At 37.8% G+C, this 21,331-nt stretch overlaps 1 protein-coding gene across 3 annotated transcripts in view; it reads left to right on the top strand.

The window, feature by feature from the left end:
* Positions 1 to 21,056, top strand: part of LOC149941086 (tyrosine-protein phosphatase 69D-like) — a 440,950-nt gene extending 419,894 nt beyond the window's left edge. The window contains exons 6-23 of one of the 3 annotated variants that reach the window (XM_090179681.1): positions 8,913 to 9,034; positions 10,731 to 10,950; positions 11,720 to 11,828; positions 13,223 to 13,366; positions 13,437 to 13,653; positions 15,161 to 15,315; positions 15,379 to 15,479; positions 15,622 to 15,734; positions 16,377 to 16,467; positions 16,535 to 16,611; positions 16,681 to 16,944; positions 17,008 to 17,162; positions 17,232 to 17,517; positions 17,586 to 17,679; positions 17,744 to 17,952; positions 18,022 to 18,156; positions 18,224 to 18,511; positions 19,034 to 21,056. In XM_090179681.1, coding sequence (XP_090035807.1) covers positions 8,913 to 9,034; positions 10,731 to 10,950; positions 11,720 to 11,828; positions 13,223 to 13,366; positions 13,437 to 13,653; positions 15,161 to 15,315; positions 15,379 to 15,479; positions 15,622 to 15,734; positions 16,377 to 16,467; positions 16,535 to 16,611; positions 16,681 to 16,944; positions 17,008 to 17,162; positions 17,232 to 17,517; positions 17,586 to 17,679; positions 17,744 to 17,952; positions 18,022 to 18,156; positions 18,224 to 18,511; positions 19,034 to 19,117 — 2,864 coding nt within the window. In that variant the 3' untranslated portion in view covers positions 19,118 to 21,056. Of the gene's footprint in view, positions 1 to 8,912; positions 9,040 to 10,730; positions 10,951 to 11,719; positions 11,829 to 13,222; positions 13,367 to 13,436; positions 13,654 to 15,160; positions 15,316 to 15,378; positions 15,486 to 15,621; positions 15,735 to 16,376; positions 16,468 to 16,534; positions 16,612 to 16,680; positions 16,945 to 17,007; positions 17,163 to 17,231; positions 17,518 to 17,585; positions 17,680 to 17,743; positions 17,953 to 18,021; positions 18,157 to 18,223; positions 18,512 to 19,033 lie in introns of all 3 variants that reach the window. The other 2 variants (XM_090179679.1, XM_090179680.1) reach the window with 2 other exon arrangements.
* The last annotated feature ends 275 nt before the right edge of the window (positions 21,057 to 21,331 follow it).

Below are 21,331 nucleotides of genomic sequence, written 5' to 3'. Positions count from 1 at the left end.
TTTAAACAAATTTAAATTTGATTTATGCAAATTTCCCTATATGTACCTATATTATCAAAGATAATACTCCTATATTTTCCCATAAATCGACTGTTGAATTTCTTATGTTCCTATAAATGTTTTGGGGTTTCTCAGTGGTCAGTTTGGTCACCCTGTCTCCGTCAATTTATAAAAAGAAAGTCAGAAAATTGAAAAGTAGATAATGACGGAAAACCTGCCACTTTCGACGCGGAACCATTGAATTGGGAATAATACTGCTAGAATTACAATTACGATTTCGGTTGACATGGTTACGCGGGACCTGTTCTGATAAGACTGTACGAAATTCATCTTTATAATTAGTTGGTAGCGCCATCTATATTTAGTAAAGTTATATGGCTAAAAATAAATAATTATTAGCTAAATCACCGTAACTTGAGTTAAAAAGGATCGTGTTGACAGAATAAAATTATTTTTGAAAAAATTTCAAAGGTTTGTTTGTTACGAGTAATCATACATTTCAATTTCGCATCAGATTCCCGAAAATATTCAATTGCAATATAGTGGCCACCACTAGAGACAGATGTCGCCACGGTAGAGCGATAAAGTTGATAAAGTTTCCTTATTGAACGAAATTGGTCCCGCGCCAGACAGATTTAGTTGTACCTGTATTTATTCCCAACTCAATGCGCGGAACCAAATCAATTCTCTTTTTTTGGGTGTATTTGGGGGGGAGCTATTTATAATCGCTGATAAATAAGCTTTTGTCATATTTGCGGCGGGGAAAGGTAAAAACAATCTAAGATTTTTCCCCCTCTAGAGACTTTGGATAGGCAGAGATATGGAAAGAAAAATGCAAATTGACAGAACGAGTGTTTTTCATTCCATTCTCTTTTAGAGATATGCTTTACTTACTTTTCACTTTTGGCGGCAGTAGGTGGGGATTTAGACCCTTTTATAGGATTTTCCTTCAGAAACAGGTTGGAGTGCTTTCTTCATTTAAGACTGAAAGGACGCTAAAGGATTTTTATCTACGCTTTTAACTGTTTTCTCGACTCGCGTTTCCACCGCCGAGAATAAGTAAATCATTTCCATTTTAAGTTGTTTCTCTGATTCTTTTAACATTTTCCAAATTCTTTCGAAAACTGATTATGGAAAATTTCGTTCCTGGCAGCAGGTGGGACTTAGCTTTTCAAATGGACTACTAACTTCGACTCCTCTTCGAGACGTAACAAAGCATCCGCATTCTTGAAAACTTTATAAACCGCCCTCTTAAATTTTTATTATTAAAAATAGTTTCAGTCGCGTTACATACCTCGAATAAACGTTTCGTGGCTTTTTATACATTTATAAAATTCTTCTTTTACGTATCGTTTGTTTTGTTTCGTAACGAAACCATCTCTTTAAAATTGAGTTTAAAACAAGTTGCCAAAAGGCAAAATAGAAATCGGCGCTTTAATCGCCATCTACATTCGCGAAACCGAATATTTGGTGACAAATTGCACTAATAATACTTTAATATTAATTTAATTTAAAACTTCATTTTTAACATAGTTAATTTAATATATACTTAATTTTAAAATTAAATTAAAATTTACACTTGAAGTTTCACCTTCAGCCCCACTAGATAGAGGGCACAATATTCCTAGAACAGCCAGCGACGAAACTTTCTATATATAGAGTAGTATCGCTCTGTAGCTATGGTCTATGACCGCCATTTTTTGGGTAGTTTTTTATCTATAGGAAAAAACATGAGTGACGTCGACATACGTCAAGCCGATATTACTCTATACTCTTTATCCTGGGAACCAGTTTGTAGATATAAAAAGGTCGCTTTACCTTTGGCAATGCTGTCAACCAACACGAAATTTCGTTACATTAGTTTAATAATATCGTAACTTGTCTTGTCCTACGTTAAAGCTCGAGTTAAAAAAAATTTAAACTAATGAACTATTTATGAAATTTGACACTTTATCAGAGTATAAGTTCTGCACCATCTTTTATGCACCGCGCTAAAAACACGCGTCCTATATAGGATATAGTGTTTTTGTGACTGAGCTTATCTGGGTCCTATATAACATATCGGTTTCCGGGCTCTAGTGTAATTGAAAATTTTAAGTAGAGCTCAGCGGATGTTTTTCTTACAATATAAACTCAACCGTCTCGAGAGATTTCTTATATTAAAAGCGTATAGCCATTAGGCAAAGGCTTAAGTCGCCTTTTTTGTTTAGAGAAAATCAACGCGCCCGCCTGTTTTGTTTCTAATAAACGTAAATCCTTTTCAGGGGCATACCTCCCGAACCATTTTTGGGTTGTTTAACCCTTAACGCGAAACAAGGGTTTTTTCGAAATTAGTGAACGGTCTCAAGCGGGGACGATTTACCGCTCCAAAGAGTAGGTTATTAATTTTCTAATTTTCCCTTGTCCCGAGTATATTTTGAACAATCCCTATAGTAGACGTTTAATTTGAAACTCGCGCTAGGATGGCGTTAACGGCGAAACCCTTCTTAGAGTTTTCTTTGACTCGACTATAGATTTAATAAAGGCAATCTCCGCCGGTTTGGATGGTTTTAAACCTTGGAGAAGAAAATAGAGTCGGAAGAAGAGATTTCAGTCGAAGGAAGGCTATAAGGTTAAAGTGATTCCTGACGCGTAATATATCAGGGAAAGTCAATTTAACTTGTCACGGCGATAACGGATAACCGCGCCTTTTAGCGAATTGCTTCTTAAGTCTCGACTTCGGAGGGTGGTTTTTTTTTGGAATTTTATTCCGAAGATGGAAAATAATCTTCAACTTTTCTCGCGAGAGGAAGAGCCGGTCTTAAGAATGAGAGGGTTACGAAAAAGTTTTCTTAATGGAGATTTATTTTCATCCGGTGCCGCTAGGAGGCAGATCGGTCATTAAAAAATAAGAGGGAAGCTACCCCTTCTTGTTCCCCTCCCTCGCGATCCACGGCTCACTCTCATACTCTCGAGATAAATGTGACGTCACTCTTTATAACCGCTCTCTTCAAACCAATTCCACCCTTCGCCAAGGGGTTTTATTTCTTTTTTCAGGGCGAGAATAATTTGAAGAATAGTTTTTTCCGCGTCACTGGTTTCTTAATCGACGAACGTTTTTCTTTAAAGAAAAAAAAAAACACATTTTTAACATTTTCAAACTTCATCTAGTTTTAGAGTTTCCGATATATCATTGCTGGTACGCCAAATATTTTGGTCATTCGAAACCACGTCCATTAGATAACTCGGAAGATCGCGGTTTGCGGCACTGAACACAAAAAGGTCAAATTAAGTGCGACAGTGGCTTTACAAATTGTCGAAAGCCCGAATCTAGAAAATATTTATTTAATCTTAGGGGCAATGAGGTAATTTCCCTCGGATGCTAGAAGATTAAGTGTGGGGACGCTGGGACTGGTGCCCCAACTTCCCGCTGATAATTATAATTAGCTTTTGGGAGAGCTACGGTTTTGATTCGGAGCGGCTGACTGAAAAAACCCTCAAGATACTGTCTGCTTATTTTACTTCGACGGACTAACTAAATCCTTGTTTTACTGTTTTATACAAAATGGTCACTGCTTTTTAAACTTTTTTTTTATGTTTTTGGGTCGAAACTACCTATCTCTTCTTGGTCTCATTTTTAGAGACCTTCCTAAAATTTATCGTCTCTGCAACTTCCATCTTCTTCTAAAATCTAAACTGACCCCCTTTTTTTTTCAAAACGTTTTATATCCCCATTTTTGGGTCCTCTCACAATGGCAGGAATCCATACCTCTACTTGGAATGCTTCACTGAAGCACACGCCGGTGACGTTTTTCCTCGCCCCCCCCCCCTCTCATCCCCCGGTGAGAAATTCGACCGTGATGCCCGCTAATCATCTCAACATCATTTTACTCCCTAAGTATAATCATAAGCCTATCATAAGGTCCCCATAAACAAAGGTCAACCATAGGGGCCCATGTTAACGGCGTTGTCCTGGAGATAAGAAAATTAACGTACAAATTTCTACATATTAAATATTATCTTACATGGTAGAGCAGCCACGCTCGGGTTGATAAATGCCGCACACAACGCGTCTTAATCTCATATTTGAAAAATAAATACCTTCAGAAACCAGTTATCTTTTTTCTAAAAGCCAGTTTTAGGTTCTAATGAATCATTTTGCAACGATAAGTGTTAATTTTAAGATTGAAAGCGATAAATTTGGAATAAGCTTTGGCTAAGGTGCTAAGGGCTCGCGGCGGAGATTTATCCCGCGTGGTTCTAAGCTTAAAAACGTTCGCGCACGCCTTCTGCGCATTCATCATGGGGAAATGCCTAGTTGATAATATAACCACTAGGAGATGCAGATTTTGAATACCTACCTCTTAATAACGGGTATGTTATCGTCAAAAATTTGGGCTATACCTTTGCTTATGGGGGGACCTTTCTATAGGCATTGCCCCCTGGATTAAGAGAAGGCCTAGAAATGGGCAGGTGTTGAATTTTTGAAACTGGAAAAATCAATTTTAGTTTTATGCCTCTGTTGGCCGAAAGATGGCACTAGATCTTTCCATTTTTACGTCATCAAGTCAGGCTTACAGCGAAAGATCGGCTGCTATTGTTTAAGGGCATTGGCTTATGCGAGAATATTTAAAATTCCAGCCTTGATCGTCTCGATATAAAGGTTGGAAATCGCGCCATCTACTGAGTGTTTCGCGAGCGTGTAAAAAATGTTTGCCACCCCCTGTAGAAAAACGATTTCTAGGCCTTCTCTTAATCCAGGGGGCAATGCTATAGGATTATGCTTATGCTTTATCTAAAAATATTCTTACCCAAATAAACATTTTTCTCTAAAATTTTTCAAATACCTTTTAACTTTCGGGTGTTAAAAACGCCGATTACGGCGTTATTCTAAAGACGCACTCAAGTGTTCACCTCTTGTACACGTCATTTAAAAAAACAAAACAAAAAAAAACAGGAGGTCGGGGAGGTTAATTAATTGGATTACTAGAGATGAGGGGAGCTGCTGTCATCCTCCTTTATTGTTATTCCCTCCAAACATAAGTAGCTTTCAAACCCAATTTCACTCGTTTCCTGCTTTAATTGTCATTTGAGCGCTCTCGGTCCTCCGCCTGGAACCGAAGCCTGCTCGAGAATAAAGCGTGGATAAAAAAAAATATAAAAAGCCGGAAATTTGAATAGGGAAATCAGGGAGGACCCATAACTAGATTAAGCTGTGGTACGCTAAATTGAACCTACATTTTTAACGAACAAAAGATAATTCATATAATTAATCGAGTTTACCTAGACCTTAATTCGTTTTGATTTTTTTGTACCCGCGTATGATCCTCCTTTTGGGATTAAGATTAAGTTGGGATTTTTTGTACCCGCGTAAGATCCCCTTTTGGGAATAAGTTAAAGTTGATCTTCTTTAAAAAAATCTTAAGGCGTTATGCCAAACATTTAAAACAAATTTTATTTTATTCTTAAATTTATAAAAGTAAGACAAAATTAGATTAACCAAAACATTAAACTTCTACCCATATTATCATTTGCAAACTTTGGTTTAAATTTTAAAAAAGGAAAATGTAAAAAAGTAAGGATGTTTGCTTTTGAATTCTTGGAATGTAGTAAGTGTACCGAGTAATGGATAGGACTGGCTGGTTGAAGAAGGCTCGTGATTCGATTGTCTATCGCAGCGGTTCCCAAAAGGTGTTCCGCGGAACCCTAGGGTTCCGTGGAAGGATCACAGGGGTTCCGAGAATTCGCAGCGCGGCCATCTTTGTTTGTGTCAAGAGTCTTTTAAGATAAGTAAAAAAATTAGTTGGGGTTCCACCAGAATTATGTGGATAATTTAGGGTTCCATAGCAAAATAAATTTGGGAACCGCTGGTCTATCGAATCATCTGGACAATCTTATTTGTCGAGTGTCGTACCTAACGTTATGGTAACTATGGAAACGATCCTTACACCTTATTAGATAGTTAAACTTAGTTTTTTTCGTATAAGAACATCAAATACAAAAGCTAATATATTAGGTACGTATCTTCAGTTTCGCTAGAAAATAGGTTTATTTTGAGCTTCCAAAAAATGGTATATTAAATTTTCAAGAACCTAATATATTTTCCGGATATTTTTTTTCGGATCTAATTCTCGTAGATTTAATAATAAATGAGAAAAGCTTTCGCTGTTTTCCCAATTCGACCTCTCGGGAACCTAAATTTCATTCTCTATAATCATATTTCAGAATAAAGTATATTAGGATTATGTAGTTTCATTTCGTAACAAAACTTCAAACACGATTTTGAATGACCCAAATTTATACTTTTTCCTTATTTATTCGAGTGATAAAAGGAATATCGTAAAATAAATTCAAAAATATTTTTTTAAATGTCAACCAATATTTAATCGCGTATTTAACTGTCTTTTGATATCATTGTAGCTAAGCTACGTTACGAAAAACAGCGCTAAAGCGATGATTATCTTCAATGACGTCCAACGCCATCTACACGGTGCTTTTTGCCCAAATATTTCCTGACACCTAATCCCTGAATTTTCTTTTAAATCCTAACGGTTTTTTTCTATCAAATTGATTTTTGAAATAAAAAAATAAAAATATTATCGGAGTTATTTCAATGGGTCTTTGCATTAGTTTCCATGGCAACTGAATTAAAAGCGTGAATCGTTTTGGCGTTATTCATTTTAATCTATTTGGGGTTTTTTCTCTTTATAGACGACGAAAGCAGACACCTCTGATTGTATTAACGCTCCGGGGAAAAGATAGGAATTGAGCTAGAAAATGAGCGGCTATCACTATTTACTTTTTAAAAACGATTGTTTCTTCTCTATATATCCTGGGCTTAACAACTGGCAATTCGTCGGCGAGTGAGGGGGGTTGAAGTGTATTATAAAAATGAGCGAAGGATATGTGGCGGGAACTAGCGGGTATCTCCGAAGTCATTAGCCGACCAAATCTCCCGTTTCTTATGGGATACTTTCGGCTCGTTTTAGATCATAACTCGAAGCGAACGTCCCTCGCTAAGCCTTGGCTTTCCCGTTTCTCCTCTCGTCTTTTATTTTGGCGCGCCGATTTTCCGAGAAAAACCTTCGGAGGTATTAACTGTTTCGCAATTCCCAGCGTATAGATAAAAACTTCGGTGGTAGTAGGAGATCTCTCGATGGCATCCTCGCGAGCTTTGTCTCCTCCGAGAGTATACGGATACCATTTGAAAGGAAATAAACTAGGCCTAAATATATAAAGAAATAAAACAGCCGAAAGTTATTGAAGACTGTGACGGTCGTAGGTGTTGTCGACTATCACGTGACGGTTAAATACGAGGGTGGAGAGGCCCGGCCCCTAACCCTTTGCCCTCAGTTAAGCCTCGGCGTCCCATTTAGGCCTTGTACGTTGGCGAAACACTTTTCGGAAACTTGGGGCGGCCGCTATGGGTATATGTTTTATTCGCCGTGTGGGAATTTATATATTGAAAAACTGTCTGTTTCCGTGCCTAGTTCCCAACAAAAGCAAAGTTTCTTTTTCTCTCTGGGAAAGAAGTTCCATATTTTTAGGCGTATTTTGGTCCGATGGGTTTTACTTCTTATTTTCTTTATAAATGTTTGGAAGTGCCGTATAGATGGCTCGCGCGCGTTATTGAGCTCGGATTTTAGGGTCCGTTTATTTTCTTTATTTATACGGTGTCTTCCTTCCCAACTTTTCGTTTTGATAAGCTTCGAAAAGTTTGCGAGTTATATCGGATTTATTACTTGGCTATTTTTAATGAGCGCCAATCTGAGGGCTCTTTTATTTTGAACTCTCCAATGGGATTGTGCAATGCCATTTTATATTTATTACTATCGGTTTTTAAAGACAGAATTGCCTTTCCTTTTATTTATTAACGGATTTTAAAAAAAATAAACTCTTTGCGGTCTATTTTGATATACTAGCTCCTGTAGAAGTGTTCGTACCGCAATGCGCTGATGTTAAGAGCGAAGTGACCTACCAGGCGCTATAGTTTATATTTTTTCCAATTTTATTCATTTATGTTTAAGTTCTGTAGGCCCGGACGGGCCAGGTCGACTGTTCGGCGATCGACGAGGGCCCCCGGCTCAAGGGGGTCCCAAATTGCTTATAATACATTTTTCCTATAGGTCCTTTAGTCGCGTTTGACCTTTCAAATTAATGTGCACGTAGAATAACTTTAAACATTATTTGTTGTCCTATAAATAACCATTTATTTATTTATTCCATACCCCCCCACCACCCGGTAAGGGGCCCCTCTTCAGTCTCTAGCCGAGGGCCCCCAAAGGAGCCAGTCCGGGCCTGGTACTTCTGTCGTTGATAGTTTTACCTACTAGAATTTTTATTTGACTTCGCAGCCTCTTCATTTTAATAATATTATATAATAGGAATAAATGTATAAATCTAGATTTTTTCGTTGGGGAAAAAAGGACTATCCCAAATCTCACCTATCTCAATTCTTTCTCCGAAATCGTAACGGTTTATTCAAAAAAAAAACTCCCCGTTTTCTTTAATAGTTTCTAAATCTCATTTGAAAACTGCGGGATGTGGATAGAGAACTATTTATATAGTTCTCTTTTTCTGTTCGACTAGAGAAAAGTCGGATTTAAATTTTTTTTCCCTCTCTATACTCTCGACAGAAAGAGAAAAAGATGTAGATTTCGCAGCAATCTCTCCCTTTCACTTTTTGCATCCACTTAGTTTTATTTTCCTTTTAGAATTGAATTTTTTTATCTCTCCAAATGCGGACTTTAAAATGATTGAATAGATTTGTTGTAACGTTTTTACGCACTGAGAGGGCGGCTGAAATGGGTATTTGGGATTTTTTTTTTACTTAGCGCCTTGATAATACTACGATGGAACTTATGAATTTCTGTTTTACGTTGTTTATTCATCGATAATTTTATGTCTCTTATTTTTGGACCTCGTCTTTTCAGTTCCCGATCCTCCGGAGAATGTGGAGTTAAAATGCTATTTTGATCCGGCTAAGGACATTCATCATATTGTCGTGACGTGGGACATACCTAAAGCCGCCAGAGGGACTATTATGTCTTACAATGTAAGCTGAATTAATGTTTTAGTTTTTAGCCCTGACATTTCTTTTAAGGGATTTTAACGTATTACGTAATACAATTTATAATAGTTTTTAATTCAGGGTTCATACAGACCTGGAAAACCTAGAAAAATCAGGGAAATTGTTTTTCCAATAATTGTATGATCTCTGTAATTGACTTTATTTTATCTAGTTTATGGTGGGCGACGATTTTTAATATTAAAACTCTAGTGATAATCAATATATGTGACAAATTAGCCCTAAATTAACGGTTTATTAAATTAAACCATTTTCGTTGGCAAACCTAATCTATATGCAATACATATCAGTATCAATTGTATCTACATATATGATTATCAATATACATATATGTATATTTATATGTACATATTCATATATGTATATATATACATTTAAATGTATATATTAATCTTCCGGAGTCTATTGTCTCGAGCAAGGCCTATAATTTAATCAGTCGTTCCAATTTTCGGCTCGCATTTCTCTTAATACAATTTTTGTACGGTCCAGAAAAAGTATTTATTCCTATCAGGATTGGCTGATTTAAATCAATTTTTATATAGTATTTTTGGGAAAGAAAAACCTGGCCAGTTGCTATCCATGCTTTTACGAAGTCGGCCATTTCATTAGAGGCCTAATTTAAAATAGTACAGGCAAGGGCGCCTGCATTTGCTCATCAGCTCGAGACGTCGCGTGCACTTGACCGCGTGAAGCGGCCTTGCGTGCACTATTTGAAATCAGACCTGTAATAAAATGGCAGCTCTCACAAATAAGGATATAAAGGAGTGTATAATTTAGGTTTAAATATAATATTTCGTGTACTTCCTCCCTCATGTTGCATTGGAAATAGGGATGCACCGATATGGGTACAGCCGATATATCGGCCGATTTTATCGGCCTAGGATAGCCGATATATCGGCCGATATTAACAAAGTTACCTATCACAATATTATGCTTTTTTGTTTACTCTCGTAACCACCTGTTAAAAAATGATATGATCTATGGCTTTTGGAGTCGAAAAACCACTTATGATTCCTGACCGTTTTGGACGCGAATAATTATTTCCTACAACAGCGATCAACTGGCCTTTTTAAAAGGAAATGTAAGGTTGTGGCAATAAATGTTTTCCATTAATTAGTTAGTTGAGTATCGCCTTTTTTTAAAGTTTTTCCTGAAAATATTTTTCTAATACCAGAAGTATCGGCTAATATCGGCCTCGCTTAAGCCGATATTGGCCGATACCGATATTTGTAAAATTAGCCGATATATCGGTTACCGATATATCGGTGCATCCCTAATTGGAAAGTAAAGTATCAAAATAGGTTTTAAAAATTAAAAACTTCTATATGATTATTAAAATTAATTTAAATTTAAAAATTAATTAAATTATTATTATTAAAATGAATAAATTCATTATACATATATATAGATTTAGTCTTTAAAAAATTAAAACATTTGTTTTGAGTAAAAGTATGGTTCTAAATTATATTAAACTTTGAAATTTTAATAAAAATCAAAAAAATCAATAAAAATCCGATTTAAATAAATATTTGGTTAAATATTATCAAAGAATAATTATAACTTTTGGCACTTCATGATGAAGCTTATCTAATTTCGGAATATTAATATTTTTATTTACAACCGTTCTAGAGTTTGTTGATAAAAGTGTTTGTTTCTCGTCTAGGTGACCTTTCAAGGCGAAGCTCAATTCCAAGATCGCGAGGGTAAGATGATCAACGACCATTTCACGGAGTCGCACGTGGTGGCCAAAGACAATTTGACCTACAAGGGTACTATCAAGCCAAACACCAAGTACATCGTGCGAATTTGCACCATTAACAAAGGTGGCTGCGGACCTATGAGCAACATCACGACTAACTCGATGTGCTCGTCGCCACCCGCCGGTAATATTCGTTCTGGCTAATCTCGATTTTTCTTTAATCCCGGATTCGTTAGTTAGTTCTTTACACGCCTACTTAAATACCGCGAAATAAAGGTCGTGGAAGTTCGCGTTTGATGACATTTTCGCGTTTGAATGTTCGCTTAAAGAGCTGGCCGAGAAAAAGGGTGTGGCTCATTTCCATTTCAGCCGCGTTGTACGTACGAGAAACCGCGTTTGTTTAATTAGGCAAAAATTTTAATTTTACGAAACATTAAACCTTGAAAGACGTCAACAAAGAACATTTTCGTCGTTAATCCCCGTATTATAATCTCACCCGCGAAGAGGAAGCCGACGCTCAGGGTGAACGGGGGAAAAGGAAATGAAATGGAAGGACGTTTCCCTTCCCGCAACAGTCTTAATAACTCGTTAGTTTTCTTTCTAAAAGTCGGGTCCACCCATTTACGCCTTTGCCCCCTTTGGATGTCCCCCTTTTTTTAAAGATCCCTTTTGTATACGCGTTTTCTTATCAAACCGCGAAAATACGGTAAAGCCCACGATAGCCACCAAATCTTCACCAATTTTATTCCTTAATTGAAGACAAGAGTACTCTCTTAGCTTTAAGTTGTCGGGGGCCTCTGGGGGAATCTCGCGGGACGTTTTGCATTCGGTGAACAAATCTTGGAAGGGATTCGCTCATTCGTTCTGACACGGGTCTTAGTTCTTTTCTCCGAGCGGCCTTTTAGTCTTTTACCGTTAAACGAAGAAACAATCATCTCTTTTCGCTTCCGCAGTTCCCACCGAGCTGCCCAAACTAAGACTGCGCAAAAGGAACGAAGATGAAGATTGCCAACTGCTCACTCTGAAGATGGAGAGAATATCTCAAAGAAACGGACAAATCAGGTAGAAATCTCTCCGGGATTACGCTACTACGTTCTTTTCTTTGGGCCATCCCTTATTTTCTAATTTCGTCCCTGAGGATAACTCCTTAAGTTGGCTGTCTATTTGGAAACCTTCGTACTCTCGTTTTTTAGACCACTAGGTGGTTTCTTTTCGCTTGTTCCGGGATTTTGAGGTGCAGTTGGACATGTCCATAGATTTGGGCAATTTAGACGATTCTGTACGAAAATTACACTCTTTTTAGAAACGTTTACTGGGCGCCTCCATTATCGTACAGACAACCAACGAGCAAGCCCTCCACCGCAGAAATTTCACGCCCTAGAAACCAGTTTTTTCATCACTCTCCCCGTAGCCTGTAAGGTAATGGCGGTCGATTGGGAAGGCGCGTTTAAGAGTCTATAGTTCGAATTGGAGTAAAAACTTTATTTCAAAATGACTGCCTGTGGCGAAAAAAAACCACCCCTATTTCAGAAGGAGTAAAATGAGTAGCCCTAATACTCCGGAACAAGCGAATAGTTTATGGGGCCGAGTAATTATCCCCGGAACAGGCGAATTAAACGTTTTAGGGTAGAAACTAGAGGTCGGAGACGGTTAATCATTATCCATGTTTAAATTGATTTTTTTCGGGAAAAAAATGTAAACAAAGAAATTTACTGGTTAATATTTCTGAAAATGATTAAAAAACATTTATTATTCGGAAAATTTGAGCTTTTTATCGAAAAAAACGTCGTTTTCCCGATTAATTTTACAAATTTATCAAAAGATTAATCGGATAATACAGAAATTACTTGATCAAAACATTTTTCGAATAATTTTGAGAGCATTATCTATTGAATAAAAGTTAACCATCCCCGACCTCTAGTATAAACTAAAAAGAGTACACTATAGCTACGTTCACACTTACCCCTAAATTCGCTTCGTTTAGATAACTGGTTTTTTAAAACCAACGTGACAAATCGCTTCGTGTTTGTTCGGGAAGCAAGCAACTCGTCCAAGTCAGTTCGCTTATAGTCGCTTTCAAAACGACAAGGCGGGGAAGTAAAATTGCTCGAATTTTCAAAAATAATGGGGATAAAATTCTAAACAATGTCAAATAATATTACTATATATGTATATTAAACATGATTAACTAATTGTTTTGGGATACATTTTAGTATTTCAAAATTTAGTCATATTTTAAATGGCGTTAAGCCTTGGCTATAAGCGAACCGGGTTGAAGCGATTTCGCACCTGTGAACCAAGAATTATCGTAGGCGGTCAAAACTGGCATTCAAACCGACATAAACTGGGTTTTGGGCTCTAGTGTGAACGTGGCTTTTTAGTCCGACAACAGGCGAAAAAAACCACCTACACTCGCCACTTTGCCTTACCATTTACTATTGGTTCCGATTACGTAGGTGTTACCACGTCGTTGTCGTCAAACTCCATCAAGGGATGGACGTTTCGAATCTACCCTTACCAATGTACTTGAATCTGTCGACTTATCAAGAGGTGCACCAAGACGGATCCTACGGCGCTTACATCGCCGAATCATTCGACAAGTAAATATTTCGTCGACATCACCCGTATACACCAGGCCAATATTTCATCGACATGTTTTCTTTTTCTCAGTAATAATTTGTTGGACGAGGTGGTTATTGGCGACGACAATTTCAATCTGTGTAACGTGCATCAGTCTCCGTTGGCGGTTCTCCAAAGATTGAAAAGGTCCAACTTGATTATTGACGGAAACTTGACGGAACCGGAAGCGGTGTACGACGGGAAACTCTCGCCAAATACGAATTATACCGGTTTTGTCGAAGTTCACGTTATCGGACCCAATGGAACTGTAAGCGTTAGTTTTATTCCTCTTAAAGCGAGTGGTGGTTCTAGTGTAGTACCCGGATGGTTCGATAGATGTCGTTTTCGGTAGCTTCTCCAATCTAATGTATTAGGTCTGATCGGTTGAGATTCCCGAAGCTTCACTAACGGAGACTAAATAACTGCCGCATATTTGCGTACGGCGACGCTATTCAAGTACTAGTATCTCGAATTTAACCCGTCCATCGACGCGTGACCGAGGCTTAGTGTAAAATTTTAATCGTAAAGTATAATAAACATTTTTTTCGTTTGAGCAAAATAAAGGTGGGGTGGCGGAGTGGTTAGCACTTTCACCTCGCAGCAAGAGGAGCCAGGTTCGATCCCAGCTTGTGGCACTGGGTGAAAACCCGGAGCCACTCCTTTCGCGTTGAGTTTGCAAGTTCTCTCCCCACTGGTTTAAGGGGTTTTCCCTCGAGCTCTTCGGTTTCCCCTTCCATAAAAACTTGTTGAGGTTAACGCTAATAGTAAGTGTAGGGAGCTGTTGGCTCGATCGCGTGGCATGCGGGGCTTGCCACCACCCTCCTACGCATTGTAACCCGGCCACCTGAATTAAAGGCTTCAAAAGTCGCTTGATGACTTAGGCCTAAGGTGGTGCATTGGGTATTAGCCTAGCTGATTATTATTATTATTATTAAGTTAAAATATTAATCAACAGAGATAAAGCAATTTTTAAAGAGTTGAGTAATTTTCTTCTTAAACTAAGAATATCCGATGGAGTTTTAAAAGATTTCGCGCTGCATCTATGAAAGGGGGCGATACTTGACTGGGTCTTTTTTATGTAATACGGAATAGCATCCGAGGGGTTTCCTTTGGCGGCGACACTTACATTATTTTACATCATGACGTGCGCTAGTGCTTAAAGCATTTTTCTTCACGCTCGTGCAAACGTGTGTTCATAATGTGTTCGAACATGCGTAGACACGACAAATTATATTAATTTTTTATGACGTCATTATGGAGGGGTTTGGCTATTTCCGGCTTTGCTCGCGCTCTAATTGTGGTAGGGCATTTATTGTCATTGCGTATTATTTTCGTGAGGGTGTTCTTTCATAGAAGCCCTCATTCGGCTTCTCTACCTAAAATATAAATAAAATGGCTGCCAAGAGAAAACGGCCAGAAACCTTTGATCGGGACTGTACATCCTTACTGGCCGCTAGTTCAAACCTAGGAGCAACAAACACAAGGAGAACGCAGCTAGCCTTTAAACACGCTAACGCAGTGTTGTGTTTATTGGACGAGCCTTTAGGCTGAACGTTTTACGGGCGGGGGGAAGACAATTTCCGAATTTTCCCCTTCCGACGGCAGCAGGCGCTAAAGCGTCTAGCCAATGAAAAACGTACGCGAGAAAATCCACCACTTTTGACGGGTTGCGTTCTCCTTGTGTGGGGTGTTGCGTTTGTTGCACCTAGGTTCAAACTAAGTACTAGAAGTTGGTTCGCCATTTTTGCTAACCTTTCTATTTCCTGTCAACGTAGATTTTATCAAAGCCCAGCTCGTATTTCGCCCCGGCGTTGACGGGATCGCTACCAACTCCAGTATCCACGGATGGATCGACGACGTTAATTCTGGGCATAATTTGCGGAGTCGTGATGGTCAGCCTCGTCTTAATATTAGTGCTGTGTCTCGCCAGGTGAGATTACGATCGTCTTAATCACGCGTACGCCTCGCTAACCTCGTTTGTAATTGTCGTTAGTCGGAGGAAGAATGGTCATCCTTTCGAAGAAGACGGCGGTCATATGGGTCTGACGGCCATCATCAGACGTACGATCCACCGAAATGGACACGTTCCGAGAGGTAAAGGTGAATAATCATCTCACGAATATAGTCTTAGCGTATCACTCCGCGTCTTTCATTCCGATTATCTATTCTCTTCATTCTTTGTCCGCGAATACGAGTAGTACGGACCATTATTCTTAACACTGGTATTCTTTTAAAGGGAATAACATTTCCAAGTCTCCTCGACTGGGACCCATCGCCGCCGAAGATCTTCCAAACGCTTTCGTTGACAGACACGGCGACAGTGATCTGTTATTCCAATGCGAATTTGAAGTTAGTCTCGTTTCGTCTATTCCCCTGTAGCAAATTAGTCGGGCCGACGTCGGCAAAAGGTACTAAACACTAAAGTCGGCCGACCTTTGGATTTAGCGTCGAAATGTCCTAGGGGTAAAAGGGTCGGCCGACTACAAAACGTCGACTCTTTACCCCCTTTTAATAGACCTAAGAACCGACTTTGAAACGACGTCGGGCCGATTTTATATGAACGCTTATTTCCAACCCAAAACTGATCTAATTATTAGATGCCGTGTTTTTCGAATACAAATAAGTTTGAAGAAAAAATAAAAGTTAATAAAAAATTATCTCAGAAAATCATCAAATAGTCAGAAAATAATCAAAATATCCCCCTTTCCTAAATATATATGGTCTGTTTCATAAAGTTAATGTCGAATCCAATTATTAAATGTAAGGTCTAATTTAAGTCGGATAATGGTCATCATACCGACCATAAATAGTCCCAAAAAAGGATTTACGGTTTTCGTGTCGAAAAACGTTCGGACGTTTTTAGGTCGGCATTTGGTCGTCGACTATAAAGCGACTTTTCGACCGTACCCCGACCCTAAAACGACTTCATGCGCTACAGGGGTTATTCCGTGAATTCTGTACGCTGTTATTAAATAGCGCTTTGACGTTTAGGCTTTGCCAACTGCTTTTAAAGACAGGACAACATTGGCGTCGGATAGCCCCGAAAATCTGTGCAAAAACAGATATCCGGACATTAAAGCTTGTAAGAAACTACTCCCTTTTAATTATTGAATTGCCATTCGGTGTTAATTGGGATATCTTTCCAACAGACGACCAAACTAGGGTGCGACTAGAACCTATCGAAGGGGTTGCTGGTTCCGATTATATTAATGCCAATTTCGTATTGGTAAGATCAATTTTAAATCATTCTTTAGTTAGAGGTTCGACTAACGATGTACGTTTTGGTATAAATTAGGGTTATAAAGGTAGGAAAACGTTCATATGCGCCCAAGGCCCTCTGGACAGGACGGTGACGGACTTCTGGAGGATGATTTGGGAGCATCGGGTAACGGTCGTCGTCATGTTGACCGGTATCGAAGAGCACGGCAAGGTCAAATGCGCCCCTTATTGGCTGGACGGGGGTCCGAAGGACATTGAAAAGCTTTTCACGGTTAGCGTGTTAAGCACCAAAATGTATTCCGACTACATAGTTCGAAGACTTCAAGTCCAACAAACCAAAGTAAGTCAAAACGCTGTTCTTTTAGAATTGGAACTGATTAAATCTGGTTCGAAATCCTCGAAGGATGGCCTTACTGAGGAGAGAGAGTTGTTACACTTCCACTTCGTCATGTGGAAAGACTTTCTAGCTCCGGATCAACCTTCGTGGATTTTAAAATTTATCAAGAGAGTGAATGAACATTATTCTCCCGATAGAGGTCCGCTATTAACCCATTGCAGGTTGGTACCCAAAGTTGATTTAGCTCGTGTTATTTTCTTCGTTAATCGCGGCCTTTCTCGTTGTTGTAGCGCGGGAGTAGGGCGAACGGGTACCTTAGTCGCTATAGATATTCTGCTGCAACAATTAGAAGAAGAGAATGTAGTGGACATTTATTCCTGCGTTTGTAATTTACGCCGACAACGGAACTATTTGGTTCAGTCGCAAAAACAATTTATCTTTGTGTATCGAGCTTTAATGGAACACGCTCAATTCGGGGACACGGAAGTCGAGATTCGCCATCTGCGGGATCACTACGAGCAGCTCAAACAGAAAGTCGGCGACACCAACAGGACGGGACTGGAACTCGAATACGAAGTCGGTTACCTTTCGTACACTTTATCTTTACTTATGTCATTCGTTTAACGCTGAAACTTTTCTTTTAGAAATTGTGTTACGTGATAGAAGACCCCAAAACGTACTGCGTTGGTACGATGGATATCAACAAAGGGAAAAATCGTTACGATACGATCATTCCTTGTAAGATATTCCACGTCTTTTTAAGTCTCGACCATTGAACTAAATGTCATCTTTCTTTGGTTAGACGACATCAACAGGGTGATTCTTCCTCCGTCGCCCTCGCGAGACCATTCTTCCTACATTAACGCCTCGTTTATTCAAGGCTACGACCGGTCACTTTCGGTCATTATTACTCAGGATCCAATGCCAAATACCTTGAATGAATTCTGGAGGATGGTCAAGGAACAAAGTATTACAACCCTAGTCATGCTTTCCGATATCGGAGAGGGACAGGTATCTTATAATTATCTTTCTTTCGCGAAATAAGTTTGAACCTAATTCATCCACTTTATACTTTGCCAGTGTAAATGTCCCAAGTACTGGCCGGATTTGGGCGAAGAAATCGAGTACGACTACGTCAAGGTGAAAATGGTCGCTGGTAGCGAAGAAGAAGTGTCTCAAACTATCAAGAGGAAGTTCCTCGTGACCAACACGAAGGTGCTTATTGAATTTTTTCTACTCGTTTCGGTTGACCATTCCTCACTTGTCCTTTTCGTTTTGACAGAACAACGACGACCACACGTTGACCCACTTCCAATTTTGCGGCTGGACGAATCTGGTGCCAGATTCGACTTCGAGCATCCTCGAGCTGATCGAGAGCGTGCAAGAGAATCAAACCAAAGGACCCAACAGCGGGCCCATCACGGTGCACTGCAGCGGTGGCGGCGACAGAAGTAGCGTGTTCGTTACTCTCAGCGTTCTTATCCAACAACTGAAAGCGGAGGAAAGAGTCGATCTTTTCCAGGCGGCGAGGTACACGAGGTCTCAACGTCACGCTATGCTTCAAACCTTGGTAAGAAGTTCTTCGCTTTGGCTGGTTCTTCGGGCAGAGGTGTCACCAGGCTGAGTAGGCTACAAATTCCAGAGGGACTCCAAATTTTGGTTAATGGGGGCCGATAATTTCCTTGACGACTTAGGCCTAAGGTGGTGCCTTGGGTATTAGCCTAGCTGATTATTATTTATTTATTTTTTTTATTTATTTAAATATGAAATTTTGAAAACAAAATTGTGCCAACGGCTTTCACTTTCACAAATATCATTTCATTTTCATTTTCAAAATAAAATAATTAAATATTTATTTTTTCCAAACTTTAATTTTAAAAGTATTTTGTTAAAATTAAAAGAAACATTCTTTTAACTTCTCTCTGGAATTTTTCTTCTTAAATCAAACGATCCTTTTGAAAAAGCGTTTTGTTTCTAATTATGGGCCCCGTTAATGACCAGATAACGTGTAATAAATCCTAGCAGTACCACTGTCTTCAGGGAGTGATTTCCCCTTGTGATTTTAATTAACCTTTTTTTAACTCTATTTCAGGCGCAATATCATTTCCTTTACCGGGGTTTACTAGACTATATTACCGAAAGAAAACTGTGCGATATGGGAGACACCCAACTCTGAATCAATTCGTTTTGTTTTTTTTTTAATCTATCTCACGTTTAAATAAGGCTCAACAATCTTCATTCACCCTGTGGGCAAAATAAAGTGACTGTGTACCGTAATTAGCCCTGTGGGAAAAATATAGTGCGCGTGGTGAACTGTATTCTGACGCGCCATCGGTACGCTTTGTGAAAAATTGAATATTAAAATTAAATAAAATTGAATTCCCTAATCTGACAATGTTTGAAGCCGAACATTGTCGACCACCGTCCAACTGATCAGTGCTTCATTTTACGGTGATGAAATTAAAAGTGTGAGAAGACTATACGTGTAGCGTCAGCCAAAAACGCAAATTGAAAAAAAAAATCCTTTTAAACAGTGCCAGAATTACATATTTAAGAAACAATAATTGTATTATTTTATTTAAAAAAAATAATTTGTGGTGTACCTTTCAAAAACTATTATATTGGCAAACGTTGAAAAGGTGATCGAAATGATGAAATTCCCTTCAATTTGGGGAATTTATAAGACCGACGACTACAATAAGAAGAAACGTTGTTACTATAAGTTTTGTTGCTCAACCAAGGGACAGTTCTGTTGGTTAATCGTCTTTTTATATTCTAATTAATGTAGGAAAAAGAAAATATAGGAAAATTTAAAAAAACACAAAGTTAGGAATATAATTGTCAACTTAGTCGCTCGGAATATAATTAATTTTCAGCTAATTCTGTCAAACAATCTTTACATGATTTTGTTGTAGAATTAGGCCAGGGTTTTAATTTCTTTTGGTTTATATTTAAATTTTAAGAATCTGTAATGGAAAACTGCCCAGTAATATCTCCACAAATTTAGTGCCTACATTTTGCAGGTGCTAGGGTTTTCTTTAGTTCAAAAGATAAAATATAAAACTATCAAAGTCACAGAACTGTTTATAAAATATAAGATAAGCTAGGCAGTAAATAAAAATTGTCTTTTTTTTAAATATACATATTTAAACAAAACTGTGCCTATAACAACTGAAAATATGAACGTATAAACAGAACTGTGTTTTAATTATAACAAAAGAAACTTGTTTTTCGTTTTTTGCCATTTTAAAGAAAGATTTTTAGATATTAATAAGAAAAAATATATAAATCTCCGTTGCCATTTCGAAATAGCATATCAGGCGCTTGATTATTTAACCACCCTTTAACGAGCCCCACAAACTGACAGTCACAAAAAACCCCACAATAACTATTAATATTTATAATAATCATTACGAATTTTTTTATTAAATTTGTCTAAAAATAATTGCAATCGTTAAGAATGGGCGCCTGATTAAAAAATATTGTGAATATAAATAGTTGTGTGTAAATTACAAAAAAAAATCGTATGGTAGGTAGAAAATTATATCCAACCTGTCCTTATTCAGATTTAGCTCGTTATATTTTTTGTATTATTTTTAATGAGAAATGAGATGCAATCTTTTTTACTTTAGTTCACGAGACGAATGTTGGAAGAGTTTGATCTGTTTATATTTAATCTTTTTACTTTTTTTTTAACTCGTACCTCTAAATCGTAAAAGTGTTATTATATTCGAAAACAGGGTATAATAGACGAATAGTCAGTAATTGAGAGGTACTTTCATGTTTTTCCCTTCATTTTTCTCCGAAAAAATCGATAAAGGATATATATTCGATTTTAGTATATAATGAAAATTTAAGGCATTACTATACACTCTTCCGACAAATTTTTCATTTAAAAAAAATAGGAACAATTATCCTAATTCTACCCAAAAAATGGACTTCCCTTCAACTTATAAGGAAATAAACTGTTTAATAAATTAAATTCTAGGGGACTGTTGATTGGAGCCAAGAGATTAAACAAAAAAATGTAAAAAAAAAAACTTTTACACCTTTTCCTTAGCGGTTTTTACCCACTCCGCAAAACAAGTAAAAACAATTGTTTTCATACAGAATTAAAAAAAAGTTGACATACAAAAAGTGTTGTTACTTATTTCGTACACCTACGCTAATTCATATTTTATATGAAATATATGGATGTAAGTTTATAGTATTTTTCATCACACTACATAAAATATCTGATGGAGGAAAAATAAGGAATTTTTTTTGAGTGAAAATTATTAAAATAGACGAAAAAATCTAGTGTATAAAATTGTAACACTGCTCTCAACAATATTTTTATCTCCTTAGATATTACATCACGCACCATGGCGATGGGGGTTTGTAGTTGTAC

This window comes from Leiobunum rupestre, chromosome 6 (genome assembly GCF_980474605.1).
Source record: "Leiobunum rupestre chromosome 6, qqLeiRupe1.1.hap1, whole genome shotgun sequence".
NCBI lineage: Eukaryota > Metazoa > Arthropoda > Arachnida > Opiliones > Sclerosomatidae > Leiobunum > Leiobunum rupestre.
The sequence above is the reverse complement of the archived record's forward strand: the minus strand, read 5'-3'. Positions and strand labels throughout refer to the sequence as shown.